This window comes from Canis lupus, chromosome 5 (assembly GCF_011100685.1).
Source record: "Canis lupus familiaris isolate Mischka breed German Shepherd chromosome 5, alternate assembly UU_Cfam_GSD_1.0, whole genome shotgun sequence".
Lineage (NCBI taxonomy): Eukaryota > Metazoa > Chordata > Mammalia > Carnivora > Canidae > Canis > Canis lupus.
The window spans coordinates 33,695,557-33,709,662 of NC_049226.1; the positions used below are offsets into that span (position 1 = coordinate 33,695,557).

A 14,106-nucleotide genomic window follows, 5' to 3' on the forward strand; every position below is an offset into this window, starting at 1 on the left:
AAAAAAGAAATTTGCATGCTTCCCACTAAACCCTGAAATTGATCTCACAGGCAGGTTATTTAAATGTAAAAACGGAGACATTAGAAGGTACAGGAGGTGATCAGCATATATCTAGGATATAATTTAATTAGCATTGAGAAGACCTTCCTGAGCAGGAAGGTATCACAAAGGATAAAAGTTCCTTGTATAACTACATAAAATTATCAAACTTCCGTAAGTCAAAAAAACCAAACCCACTACTGACGAAATTGACAAATGAGTAACAAAGTGGTGAAAAAAAATGTCTCCAACACCCAAAATGGTGAAGAGTCTCTTAATATCAGGGGTGCCTGCCTGGCTGACTCAATCTCAGGGTGGGGAGTTTGAGCCCCACATTGGGAGTAGAATTTACTCGAAATAATAATAATAATAAAAGATTCTCTTACTAGATGAAGGCTTTTTCAAGTCAGTAAAGGATGGGAGCATCGTCCCTACCGCCCAGGAGGGTTGGAGGTGAGGGCATGGTTTGTGGTCAAGAGGACCTGCTCTGGCCTCAAGCTGTCTGGTTCCGAGTGGGACTCCACCTCTCCTTTTGCCAAATTAGGACAAAGTCACCTAATTTCTTTGTGTCCCAGGGGCTCGACCTGTCACAACGGGGACGTGGCCACAGTAGCACCTGCCAACAGGAGTGTCGGCTTGGCAGGGCTGCAGAGCGCCAGTGCTCGCAACATCGTCTGGCATGTGGGAGCACGCAGTCATACAGAGAAACCATCCCGGGAAGCTCAGAAAAGAAGAAACAAAATTGACACAAAATTGGCCCAAAATTGGCCTCCAGGCTGATGGAAGAAGGCCTCAGTTCATCTTTTCCCCAGTGTCCCACCCACAGCAGGTGCTTGCTAGGAGCTCCGAGGGCATTTCCACCCTAACCGTTTAGGGCTCCTCTCCTGTGTTCCCTTCCAGTCCCATCCCACCCTGGGGGGACCCCTGGGGCAGACTCCTGAGATTGAGAGTCAAGGGTGGGATCTGAAAACGGCCTCCTCCCACCTGCCTCCCTCCTCACCCCGCAGCCTCTCCCCCTACCATCTCTGCCAGCTTGTGGATGGCCGGGCACAGTGTGTTGACAGTGCTCTCGTACCACGGGTCTGCGCGGCCCAGGAACGTGGCCAGCTCCCTGAGCTCCGAATGTCTGCACGACGCTGGCTTCTGGGGACGAGGGGATGGGGCAGACCCATCAGGCTTGGTCTCTGGCACCTTCTTCCTGGCCAGAGGGTCCCTGGGGCAAACAGCCCCATCACTGAACCCCTTGGGACCTCAGTTCCTCTGCCACGTGGAGAGGATTAGGTTTACACCTTCGGGGAAGCTGGGATACCTTCGGCTGAGGGCCACTTGCCCGGGACACTGAAGAGTGACCATCATCAGCCTTGCAAGTTGAGCGACAAGGACTGCTTTGCTTTTAACGCTGCCCAAAAAGCAAGCAGACTGCCCGACAACAGAAATGCAGAGCTGCAAGGCTGAGCGTGTCCGCCCTGCCCTCATCCATAAACGGGCTCCCACTGCCTGAGGTTTCTTTTTAGGGGACCCCGGGAAGTGTGCTCTGCGTGTGCGCGAGCCTCTGTTTGAGAAGAAGCTTGCAATGACGTCCCTTAGAAAGGCAAAAGAAAATCCAGCAACGGGCAGGCTAGCCCCATGGGGGGATGTTGGGCCTCCAGGGCCCCCGTCCGGGGGTTCTGGAGGGTTCTGGGGGCTTCTAGAAGGCATCCCCCAGCCCCGTATCCTAAAGAGGGTTGATCCTATCCCTGGGAGCCCAGGATGGGGGGCCAGCGGGGGCCCAGCGCAGCCCCTCCCCGCGCCCCTGCTGCGGGCAGCCCCCTCCCCCCTCCCCCCTCCCCGCGCGCCCCTGCCCAGCCACCTCAGGCGCCAGTACGGGGATGTAGTACAGCTGCAGGCTGAGTCTGGGGGTGAGGCAGAACTTCTGAGTCTCTCGTTTCCTGGCAAAGGGGGGGGGGGGGGCAGAGCGTGGGGGGGCGGGCAGGTGTTGCGGCCTCCCGCGGTTCCTCATCCTGGCTCTGATTACCGATCACCTCTGGCCGCGGCACGGGGTAATCAACCCCTCCGAGCCTGTCTGCTCATCTACAGAACGGGCGCAGCAGCGCCTGTCCTGGGGGGCGGTGGCGAGGGTTGCGGGGCTCACGGGACACGAGTGCGCGGAGCCGGCGAGCACGGGGGTCCGCGGCGGGGATGCACTGCGTCTACCCCAGCCGGTGATGCCTGGGGCTCCCCTGTGCCCCGGCCAGCACCCCACCCAAGCTGCCCACCCTCTGCCCCCCGCCCCCACCCCCGCCGCCGCCCCGGGGCCCTACCTGAGGCAGTGGTAGGCCTGTGCCAGGCGCCCCAGCATCCTGTCGTCCCCCAGCACCAGCACCCTGGCCGTGTGAAGCCGGGAGACGCCGGGCACCAGCTCCCCGACCCCGCCGGGCACCCCCGTCCTGCGGTGCAGCCCCTGCGGCCCGGCCCAGCACGCAGGCATCGCCACGTCCGGGGGCCACACCCGCTTCCTGATGCCCCCCTTGCGCTGCAGCCCGGCGCGCTCCGTCTCGGGGCTGTCCGGTCCCGGGGGCTCGTCGGCCCCCGAAGGGAGGTCCCGCTCGATGCCGCTGTCGGTGGACAGCATGGACGCCCGGGCCAGCTCCCGGTCTGGCCACAGGCCCTGCAGGTCCAAGGCCTCCAGGTCGGCGCTCAGGCGCACTTGGGATCTCGGGCGCAGGAAGAGGACCAGTTCCTTCCCTGGGACACAGAGAATGAGGGGACCGTCAGGGCATAGAGGTTAGGAGAGGCTGGCTGGGCCTGTGTGTTCCGCCTCACCCAAACCCCGTTCAGCCGACTAGAAGCCCCACAAGATGCCCCACCAAGGAACAAAGATTCTGGGGACTACAAAGATGGAGAACCCTGACTATTCCTGCCACCTCTTGCTGGGTTCCCCTAGTGAGCAGATCAAAGGCTCTGAGAAGTCCTGTAGCAGAAAAGTCAGCTTCACTCAGTACCTCTTGCTTCTCCGACCCTGGAGTCCTCATTAGCTTCTTCCCTTCTTCCCACTGTCTGTGGCTTTCCCTGGGACACAGAGAGCAGACCCTACATGTGCCAGGAAAGACTTCCAGACTTTTCTAATCTACTTTTGTTTGATTTCCCATGAGAAAACTGAGTCAGTCTAGGATGGCCCAGGACCTGAAAGAAAGTTTCAGGACGTGAACCCAGTTCACTAGCTCAGCACTTGGCACCATAATCTGCACCTCCCCCGCCCCCACATCTGCCTTGAGAAGAGTTGGGGACAGCCAGATGGGACAGTGGTGTGGACGGAAGTGCCAGGCAGGCAGGTCTCCCTGGAAGACCCCCTCCAGTTGCTGGAACTGTAACTTTTTTGGTGACAGCCTCCTTCTTGGGGACATTGATTGTCTGTTGGCATCAACATGAGCATGTGGCACGTCCTGGACACAGCCCGCATTAGTTGGTGGCTAATGCACTGAGCTATTCTGATAGAGAGACAACGGATCCTTCCAGATGTGCAAAACAGCTCAGGGAGTCAGGGGCATACAGATGAACGCACACACACACGCACAGACATACAGACACACACACCTCTATTCCCAGCCAGCTCCCCACGGGCAGGGGCGAGGCATGGCACTTACAGAGCTGCTCCTCATCGGTCCACAGGTGGAAGGTGATGTGGGGGCTGGGCAGAGGGATGCTTGGCTGTGGGTCCTGCAGGGGGTCACCTGAAGGAAGCAGAGAGCTGTGGGATTCTCCTCTGGCCTCCCTGCTCCCACTCCTGTAGGGCCCAGAGGGGGTGCCGAGACCCTCTCTCCCCTACGGTCCAGCCCCAGCTTCCTCTCCGCCGCATCAGCTCATCCAGGGAGCCAACAGCACACCTGTCCCCTCTGAGCCCGACGCTGTTCAGCTTCCCCATTTCCTGCAAACTTCCTAGCTCTGCCATGAGGACCCTTCATGTCCTGAAACCGGCTCAGGGTCTTTTGGGACCTTTCCTCTAGGGCTCGCCCCTTCCTGCTAACCCCGAGCCCGAAGCGCAGCCAGGGCGCCTTTCCTGCCACTGTGTTTCTACGGCGCAGCCTGGCACTCGTTCCCCCCTCTGCCTCCTAGGAGCTGGGTGAGGTTGGGCCCGACTTTTCAGCATCTTTCTAACTCAGGCTTCTTATCTGTAAAACGGGAGATAATTTCTATCTCAGAAGTTCACTTTGATGATTGAGGTCATATTTAAATATACATCAGGGGCACCTAGGGGGCTCAGCGGTTGAGCATCTGCCCTTGGCTCAGGGCGTGACCCCAGGGTCCTGGGATCAGGTCCTGCGTCGGGTTCCCCGCAGGGAGCCTGCTTCTCCCTCTGCCTGTGTCTCTCTGTGTGTCTCTCATGAATAAATAACTAAAATCTTTATATATATATATATATATGAATTATATATAATTCCTATTTATAATCCTTGATATATCCCTATATCTATCAAGTGCCCAGAACAGCAGCTGGGGTGGAGGACATCAGCAGCGTTAGCAGGTGTTAGCTGTCCTAGTGACCAAACCACCCACCTTCTGAGCCCAGGACCTTCCAAGTTCCCGGGGTTGGGGCGCCCCAGGTCGTCCCCCCGCCGCCTCAGCGGCAGGTGCAGCGCTGCTCTCTGGCGCCCCCTGCAGGCCCCCGCCCGCTTACCGCAGTAGCGTCCCCTGGCGGCGGCCGCCGGCCCCAGCAGCGAGCAGTAGATCTCCTCCAGCCTCTCCTGGTGTCCCTCGCGGCTCGGGCTGGGGTCGCTGGCCATCTGCTCCACCGCTGCCACCACAGCGTGGAAATAGCGCTCCAGGGCGCCGCGAGGGCTGGCCTGCCGGGGAGCGGCGCCAGAGCCTGGGTCCCGGGCCCAGCACTACCCACCCAGCCCAGCCCCGACATTCCCCCATGCTGCCTGCACCTGCGGGTCCCCTCTGTCCCTCACACCATGGCCACCTGCAATGTCGGAACCCCCAGAGGGGGCAGGGATCGCCATCCTTGGACACCCCCGTCCCCCCCCCCCCCGGCCCCCGGATGCAAACTCCAGGAAGGCAGGGCTTCGTATGCTTACAGCTGCACCCAAAACACCTCTGGGCACATACCTGATGCTCAAGAAAGAGTTGCTGAGGATTTCCTAAACTTCTATCATTCGTATGCTACCTTGACATACCACCTATACGAGTATTCACTTGCCGTTTTCTTTCAATCAGCACTTTTTTTTTTTTTTTTTTTGGTTCTAAACTATTTCAGAGGGACAATTTATGTTGCTACTTTATATAAAAAGGCTAGGGTCATGCATGCTACACCGACAGTTACAAAGGTGACAATAACGATTACAAAATACTATTCTTAAGTTTTAGCCAGGTACTGTGGTCTACCAAGGCTTTAGAACTTGAAGCTTTCTCTCTCTCTTAAGATTTATTTATTTGCTTTAGAGAGAGCGAGTGCATGCGTGCCAGGGTGTGGGGCAGGGAAAGTCTCAAGCAGACTTGCATTATGGGGCTCAATTTCACGACCCTGAGATCACAACCTGAGCCTCAACCCAGGGTAGGAGGCTTAACCAAGCCATCCAGGTATGCCTGCTTCCTTCTTTTAAGGGAAGTCAGTGTTAAAGAAGTTGGTGGGGGGCACCTGAGTGGCTCAGTGGTTAAGCATCTGCCTTCGGCTCACGTCATGATCCGGGGGTCCTGGGATCGAGTCCCCCATCAGGCACCCTGCATGGAGTCTGCTTCTCCCTCTGCCTGTGTCTCTGTCTGTATCTCTCATGAATAAATAAAATCTTTTTTTTTTAAAAAGGAAGTTGGAGGTAAAGCACCAAGCTGAGCCTTTCTCCTTAATGGAAATTAATAGAAAGAGGTTTTGTAAGTCTGTGCATTCCATGCCCTGGCTGCCTCCTGCGGTAGAGTGCTGACACTCTAAGAACCAGTGCCCTAGATTATGTTCCCTGGCCATCTTCCCTCACCCCCACCCACCACCACCACCAAATCCCATCTCATAGTTTAGAAGATGCAGGTCTCCAGGACGGCTGGAGGTGCTCAGTCGGTTGAGCCTCTGGCTCTCGATTTGGGCTTGGGATGTGGTCTGGGGGGTTGTGGTATCAGGCCATGGTAGGCTCCATGTTCAGCATAGAGTCCTCCTATCTCTCCTTATGCTCCTCCACTCTCTCTCTCTCTCAAATAAATCTTAAAAAAAAAAAAAAAAAAGACAACGATGAGGGGCTCTAACAAGAACATGGGCAGGCACAGCAGGGCCTGTTCTCACCTCTGTTCTATGCTAGGGGTCTGCCAAGCAGGTTCCTAACTTCCTGAGTGAGAGAGAGCAGATTATTCTGAGTAGCTAGGGCTCCAATAAATATTTGCGGAATGAACAAATAATGCAATTAGAGGGATACAGAGTCAGAGTTGGAAGGGGCCATAGGATCCATGTCATCTTGTTGCTTAATTTATAAATATATCAATTAAATATTTACTGAGCACCTGTTGTGAGCCAGGTATTGTTCTAGGTGCTGGGATTCAGATAAAAATGCCTGTCCTCAGGGAGTTTGTATTACAGTGTACCTCTTTCTTTCTCTGTGATAATAAAGATAAGTAAACTTCATAGTGTGATAAATAACAGCTAAAGGGGAAAATGTGCAGAGAAGAAGAATGTGAAATTGGAGAGAGGGGCTGAAATTTTAGATAGCGTGATCAGAGAAGTCTCCGCAACAGGTGACTCTTGAGTAAAGTCCTAACGGAAGTGAAAGAGAGAGCTATGTTATCTGAGAGGACATCCCAAGCATAGGGAACCGCAAGTGCAAAGGCCCTGGGGTGTAAGCACATCTGGTGTGTTTGAGGAACAATAAGGAGACCTGTGTAGCTGGAGCAGAGCACAGGAATGGGAGAGTATAGATGATGAAAACAGATGGAATCAAAGGGGAAATGAGGTGGTGGGACAGATCTTGAGGGTCTTGTAGGCCATTGTAACGACTTTGGCTTTGACCCTGGGTGAGGTGGTGTGATAAATGCCATGGTGACCACGCAGATCCCTGTCTTCGGGCCTGAGGCACTCCTGAGCCCCGCTGCTGGGAGTGTTGGCAGCCGCCAGAGGTCCCCTGAGTCCCCTCTCCAAAATTGGCCTCAGGGCAGCCTGGGTGGTTCAGCGGTTTAGCGCCGCCTTCAGCCCAGGGCGTGATCCTGGAGACCTGGCATCGAGTCCCACGTCAGGCTCCCTGCATGGAGCTTGCTTCTCCCTCTGCCTGTGTCTCTGCCTCTCTCTCTCCCTGTGTCTCCATGAATTTAAAAAAAAAAAAAATCTCAAAATTGGTCTCAGCCGAAGAAAGCCACCTCCATGTTCCGGCCCCATCCCTGTGGACACCCGACACCCCACTTCCCATAGCTAGAAGATGTGGAAGTATAAAGTCCTGGCCCAGAAATCTTTATTTTTAAAGATTTGAGGGGGGCACCTGGGTGGTTCAGCAGTTGAGCATCTGCCTTTGGCTCAGGGCATGATCCCGGGGTCCTGGGATCGAGTACCGCATCAGGCTCCCCGCAGGGAGCCTGCTTCTCCCTCTGCCTGTGTCTCTGCCTCTCTCTGCATCTCTCATGAATAAACAAAATAAAATCTTAAAAAAAAAAAAAAAAAGGCCCAGTCTGTCACCCTCACTTGAGATTACCCTGAAAGACTGGCTCAACTCCAGCGTTTCCTGCAGAACCAGCTGCGGGCGAACTCTGTCTGGCGCTCAGGAGACTGAAGAACATGGGAAAAGGTGACCCTGAGAGCTGGGGCTGGTCTGCAGTCCCACCGCCCACCCAGTGAAATCCAGGCTATCAGGCTGTTTCTCCAGACCCCCTGCCTCGCCTCATCCCCACATCCCTCCAGAGATCTCTGGCTTCCTGAGCCTTTACAACAATGCCTCCCCTGGTTCTTGAACTCCTGCTCTCCCCATACCCCCCACCCAGGATAACCCTGCCTGGAGACACCGCATCTCTAGCACCCAGAACACAGCGCAGAGGGGTCAGGGAGCTGGGCTGTCCCAAGCCAATCTCCCAGCCTGGAGACCTCATTAGCTAGCTGGTCCTGCTCCCCACCTGGGCCTCAGAGCAGGCCTCAGCAGATGGGATGTTAGCTGGGGGACAGATAGGCCACCAGCCTGTGACTGGCCGCGCTGCCTCGCCCAGGCTCCACAGGTCCCCAGGCAGGCAGATATGGCTGGAAACAGCATCAGTAAAGCTGCCTCTAGGGGCAGAACTCCAGATAAGGGTGCTGGAGCTCTAGGGCGGGTGGGAGGGGGTGGACAGGTGCTGGAGAGACCCAGGCAGCCCTAGCACCAGCTGCAGAGGAGCAGTGCCTGGGCGCCAAGGACATCCTAACGCCAAGCATCCACAGGTCTCTAACTGAATATCCCCCGACGCATTCCCTATAGTCTCTCCTTGTTCCTCTCCATCGCCTTCGCCCAATTTGCTACACACAAAACTAGACACTTAGAGCAGCAGGCTCTGGATAAAGGGTTGGGGGGGTGGTGCTGGGAGGGCAAAACATTTTGACTATGCCTAAAAACCCATAGCTTTTTTTTTTTTTTAACCCATAGCTTTTACTTTCAGGATTTTTTCTGTATTGCAAAATCGCCTACGTAACAGACCTGTGGATTCCAACCCTGAACCCCAGTCCGCTCCTGACCTGGCACCTCTCGATCCTCCCCACTCCTGACACCCTCAAACCCAGCTCAGCCTCATTTCTAAGCCAAGCCCTGCACCCCAGATGTTTCAAACTTGGGGCTGGCATGACGCTTGGGATCAGCTGCTGCCCACATCAAGAAAAAAAAGCAAAACACTCCCACACCAAAACCAGCCTTCTTACATGTTTGACTCAGTTGTATCAAAAGGACACCTTCACCATGGCCTGTTTGGTGAGCCAAAAACAATCACCAGTCACCCAGCTGTTGGGTCAGCTGGTTGGGAAAGCTCATCCCCTCCCCGACTGAGACCCATGGCCAATCGAGGGGAGCAAGGGCTGAAACCTCCTCATTGGGGCCAGAGGTGTGTGGGCAGAAACCAACACGGCGCTTGGGTATGACTGGGGGCGCATTCCTCCATGACGTGGTCCCGTGCTGCGGGCAACCACAAAGGAAGGGGATCCTGAAGGCAGGAAGGGCTCTCGGAGAGCAGAGGAATGACGGAAAACAGTCCTCATGGCTTAAGGAAGGACCCAGCGTATACAAAGCACCGTCAAAGGAAGGATCCAAGGTGCTGGGCTCAGAGTATGGATGGAAGGTTCCAGATGGAGAGCAACAAGAGGAACAGGGCCACATCAGATGCATGGGCAAAGCAAGGTCTGAAACAGGGCTGCATGGAGGACTGACACCCCCCTTCCTGGGACAGGACAAGTGGGGGGTGGCTGACCCTTCCCCCCAGGGCACCCCCACTTCTGTAGCAGCGGCACCTGAGCTCAGAGCCTTAGCCACCATCCCACCTAGTGTCTCCAGAGGACTGGAGCTTTCCCCTTGGGAAAGATCGCTTCCCCCATGGGGCGGGGGGAGACACAGGCCCCAGGCGGCATCCCCGCCAACCCCAGAAGCCCAGCACCTGGTACAGCAACCCTTGGCTGGAGCATCTCCAATCTACTGGAGCCTCGGCCGTGTACAGGGGTGCAAGGCGGAGCCAGAGGGAAAAAATTAGGAGTGGGTGGGTGAGTGTTGGAAATGAACGAAATGCCCACCATAGGAACAGGGGCAGGAGTTAAATAAATGACAGCGCACTCATCCGTGCAAAGATGGTTTTTTTTTTTTTTTTCCCAGATTTTCCACCGTGAGTGTGCACTCATTTTCGATCATGGGGAAAGGTGGTATGCGAACAGGGGGAGGGGAGGAACACTGGCGTGGGCATGCAGGGCCCCCTAAGGACAGGGTGGTGATTACCTTCAGCTTCCTCTGCAGGGCACTGGCATGGCATGCGTCCCCCAGGGCTGCCTGCAGGGCGTGGGAGACCACGTGGCGCATGCAGGCCTCTGGGGTCTGCTGCACCTGCGCCGCCTCGATCTCCAGCAGCAGAGCGCTGCACACAGAGGGAGAGACCAGCTCAGGATCCACGAAGAGGAACACTCTGTGGGCAGAGGTGGCGGGGAGGGTGGAAGCTGGTGAGGATGATCAGCAGGAGAAGAGCCCCCCGGATGGGGCACCCTCAGCGCCTGGCAGCCCCTAAGTGTTTTGTTCCTTCGAAAACAGGAGGCTTGAATCCAAAAGTCTATGGAAGGAACACAATAGGGAACGGTGGGGACTGTGGCAAATAGGAGCCGTCAGGGGCAGTGTGTCCCTGTTGGGTGGGGAGGGTGACAGGGGGTGCCGGTCTCACATCCAGGGAAGTCCCAACCCCAATCTTGCTCCCTGCGCCTCAGCATCATGGTCCAGGGATGAGTTTATCCTCTAGGAGGGACCCTAAATCCCTCCCGCCCAAACGAGCTCTGGACCCTGAGTGAGCCCCGTCTCCTCTCATCGCCCCATCACCAGAAAAACCAGCCTCCTGCACCTGCTCCCCTGGGTCCTTCCGCCTCCCCGCACCGCCCCCTCCATGAACACCGCCTCGAGCTTGTGCCTTCAGGTGCTAGGTCAGTGCAGGCGCCTGCAGGGCCAGAGGCAGGACGCCCCAACTCCCTCAGCCCTTCCTTCCAACGCAAAAGGTGGGCAATTCCTCAAGCTTATGCGAAGGGGCCGGGAACACACAGAGGAAAGCCCCAGATTTCACGGGGTGCTTGTGGTGCCCGCGGCTGCCTGGCTGCACACGGCACGGAGGTGGAGGACAGAACTGCAGGTGGTTCAGTTCCTGTGTCACCTTCTGCGTGTGAGCAGGATGGCTCTGGGGTCCTCCCAAGAAGAAAGACGCAGCCGGAGAAGGCCGGCCCTGCCCACCCTCGAAGATACGCTCTACTGCTGGACAAATGTCTCTGATGGAAGCTCTGCTGGGGCTGCTCTCCATCCAGCCTGGTCCCGCTCAGGGAGTGGTCACGGAGTCCCTATGCCCGGAGGGGACAGAAGGCGACAGCCTCTCTGGGGCCACTCACCTCTCCTGGTAGGGGTACAGCTCACTCGTCAGGTTCTGTTCGGCAATGACCAGCCTCTGGTACAGCGTCCCTGCAAAGCAGACCCCATCAGCCGGCCAGCCCCCAGTCTCTGAACCCCGTTCGTCACCTTCACAGAAGGTGCTAGAACCTTCTAGCTCCAGGAAGCTTGAAGAAAAAGCAAGACCATGACGGAAGTGGCGCTGCAGCTCTTACCTGGGTCAGCTCTTACTTGGATAGCTTTTATCTGGAACAGCTTTTACCTGAGGTAGTCTTTACCTGGGACAGATCTTACCTGATAGCTTTTACCTGGGGCAGCTCTCACCTGAGATAGCTTTTACCTGGGGCAGCTCTTACCTGGGATGCCTCTCATCTGAGATAGCTTTTACCTGGGGCAGTTTTACCTGGGACAGCTCTTACCTGGAACAGCTCTTACCTGAGATAGCTCTCACCTAAGATAATTTTTACCTGGGGCAGCTTTTACCTGGGGCAGCTTTTACCTGAGATAGGTTTTCACTGGAGACAGATCTTACGGGACAGCTCTTACCTGGGGCAGCTCTTACCTGGAACATCTTTTTCCTGGGGCAGCTCTTACCTGGGACAGCTGTCTCTGTTTTCAGCCTTATGGCGCAGTCCAAGGCAACCGTGCAGTAGGGGGCGGGCAGGGTTAGCAGCCTCGTGCAAAAGGTGTAGGTTCTCCGGTACAGCTCCTCCGTGATGCCGGTGGCCTGGGTGGGAGGAGTCGGGTGCTCAGAGCCCTGGGTCACCAAAGGGCTCTGGGTGGAGCTGGAGAGTGGGACGGAGGCAAGGAGGGTGGGCCTGACAACCAGACCCTCCCAGGCGAGCACCCCAGCCTCTGCTCCCAGCGCCTGTGAGATGCCTCCTCTTGGACATCCCCACTCAAGTTCAACCACCCCCATCCCCAGCCTTCTGCTGGTCGGGGGAGCACATTCCTGCAGTGGCCCAGGCTCAAAACTGGGGTATCCCGTAGGCATGATGCTTGGGTGCAGTGCCGGGGAGGGGGGCTCCCCCTCCTCCATCCTGCCCCTGGATCCCAGCAGCTCCTGAGCTCCTCTTCTTGCCCCTTCGTCTCCCTCGCTGCCCACTCCCACCTATGCCACTGTTGACAGCTCTTGGTTACTGTGCCCAAGACACGATCTCTGAGGCCTGGCACTTCCCTGTGCAGGGGTCAGTGCCGCCCCCAGCGCGCAGAGGAGCAATCCCTGGGACCTCATTCCAGCCTCCCCCCGGGGCTCTGGCACATTCTGCACGCTGCCTTTCCCACTTCCCTACTTCCTCCTGGGGAACAGCCCTCCGTGGGTTAGGGAGAGGGCGTCACAGCTGGTGCAGAGAAGCCAGTTTGGGGCAGGCGATCCCAAGAGTTCTAGGCTCGCCCAGACAGAGACTGGGTGTCCCCTGAGGGAGGCGATGGTATCTGGGGTACCGCGAACCTCCAGACGCTCGGCCCAGCTCACCTTAGTGAGCACGTACATTAGAGTGTGCAGCAAGGGGATGATGACGTGCCGGAGGTCTTCGCTTTCTGCCTGGAAAACAGGACACAGAGGGGCATTTACTGGGCTTGGGGACCCAGGGGGCGGGGGCATCCACTCGGGGCAGGAACTGGTGCCAAGCCCCAACGTGGAGGCTCCCAGAGTGCCGTGTTTCCCAAACGGTTGCACGCAGAGCATCGGGTGGCGTGGGGGGCACAGGAACAACGAAGAAAACATTTTCAATAGGTATGCACTCGTGTTTATCCGCGTTTTCAGTTTCTGCAAGTGGGGATTTCCATCTACGGTCACGGTCTCCAGTTTCTCTTTGCAATATGCTAGGTCAAGCGAAACCATAGGGGTCAGTGGAAAGGAAAGAAATGTCCTTATAGGAGTGCGGGACGGACACTTAGCTCCTGGAAATCATGCAGGCAACCAGTGAATGACCAGTGTCTGGGGGGGCACAGCACTGAGGAGACTGAGGCCCCAGCTGGCTTGGCCTCACCTCCCCCCAAGCCCCTCTGCCTCCCCAGAGCCCGAGAACCCACCTTCTCCAGTTCTCTGAGTAGGATGCGGACCAGCGCCGGACTCTTGGCAGGATCTCGCTCGACCTTCTTGTGCAGGGACCATCTCCACATGCCTGGCCGGGACGAAGGGGAGCCCAGCACACGCGGGCAGGACAGGGGGCTCTTAGAGGGGAGCCCCCACCCCGCTGAGCAGGACCCTGAGCCTGGGAGCCCCAGACTGTGACTCTGAGCAGCCACAGATCTGACCCCACCCTGCCACCGGGCGCCTGGCTCTGGGAAAACAGGGGTGAGCTCCTCGCAGGTGGAGAAATTCTGCTCTGCTCCCCGTTGAGGACAGCAGAGTCTCAGGGTGGTAGGGTGGGGATGTGGGGCACCCGTGGGGACAGGGGTGTGCGCGCCTGTGGCTTATGGGCTGGTAGTGTTCACGTTTCAGCACATCAGGCCACGTTTCTGGAAGTCATGCGGGCCCAGAGGGTCAAGAGGAACTCTGTTTGCCAGGGGAATCGGGGAGGTGGGTGAGAAAGAGGAGGCGGGGGCCGGGGCTGCCGGCTGGCTCTTACCTTGGTTGCTCTGCAGGGCGGGGGCCTGGGCGCTGAGCTCCCGGAGCACGGCCTGTACGCTCCGCTGGAGGTCCAGCTCCACATCTGGGCAGCAGGGGTAGGGCGAGCATTGAAGCCAGCCAGGAGCTTTGAAGCTCAGCGCCCCTGGCCACACTCGCCCCCACCTCTGCTCTCCCTGAGGCCCTCTTTAGCCCCATTCTGTAAGCCCCAAAATGACCCAAGAGGTGCCCCCAAGTGACCAGCTTAGAGTGGGGCCACCAGCACACGGGGCGTGCAGCAGAGCCTTTCAAGTGGCAGCTCTGCATCCCCTGCAAAAACCAGCGTCCCCCAAAGCACCATGGGGGTGCTCCTGGCGGGACACAGGGCGGTTTTAGGGGGCACTCAGATGGTCTTGAGACCTGAATCATCATACACTCATTTTAATGTGTGTTCAAAAAAAAATATATGTATCACGTGTTCCTAAATGTCAAGTCAATTTC

At 57.0% G+C, this 14,106-nt stretch overlaps 1 protein-coding gene across 6 annotated transcripts in view; it reads right to left on the bottom strand.

Annotated features, from left to right (window-relative positions):
• Positions 1-14,106, bottom strand: part of PIK3R6 (phosphoinositide-3-kinase regulatory subunit 6) — a 56,138-nt gene that overhangs the window by 18,442 nt on the left and 23,590 nt on the right. For 2 of the 6 annotated variants that reach the window (XR_005359486.1, XM_038536850.1), the window contains exons 3-13: positions 13,628-13,711; positions 13,089-13,180; positions 12,529-12,597; positions 11,649-11,781; positions 11,057-11,126; positions 9,918-10,101; positions 4,694-4,859; positions 3,663-3,749; positions 2,340-2,763; positions 1,889-1,967; positions 1,060-1,182 (exon numbers count right to left, since the gene is read on the bottom strand). Coding sequence is in view for 5 of the 6 variants with exons in the window: in XM_038536850.1 (XP_038392778.1) it covers positions 1,060-1,182; positions 1,889-1,967; positions 2,340-2,763; positions 3,663-3,749; positions 4,694-4,859; positions 9,918-10,101; positions 11,057-11,126; positions 11,649-11,781; positions 12,529-12,597; positions 13,089-13,180; positions 13,628-13,711 (1,511 nt within the window). In the remaining variant the exon portion in view is untranslated. The remainder of the gene's footprint in view (positions 1-1,059; positions 1,183-1,888; positions 1,968-2,339; positions 2,764-3,662; positions 3,750-4,693; positions 4,860-9,917; positions 10,102-11,056; positions 11,127-11,648; positions 11,782-12,528; positions 12,598-13,088; positions 13,181-13,627; positions 13,712-14,106) is intronic. The other 4 variants (XM_038536852.1, XM_038536851.1, XM_038536853.1 and 1 more) reach the window with 4 other exon arrangements.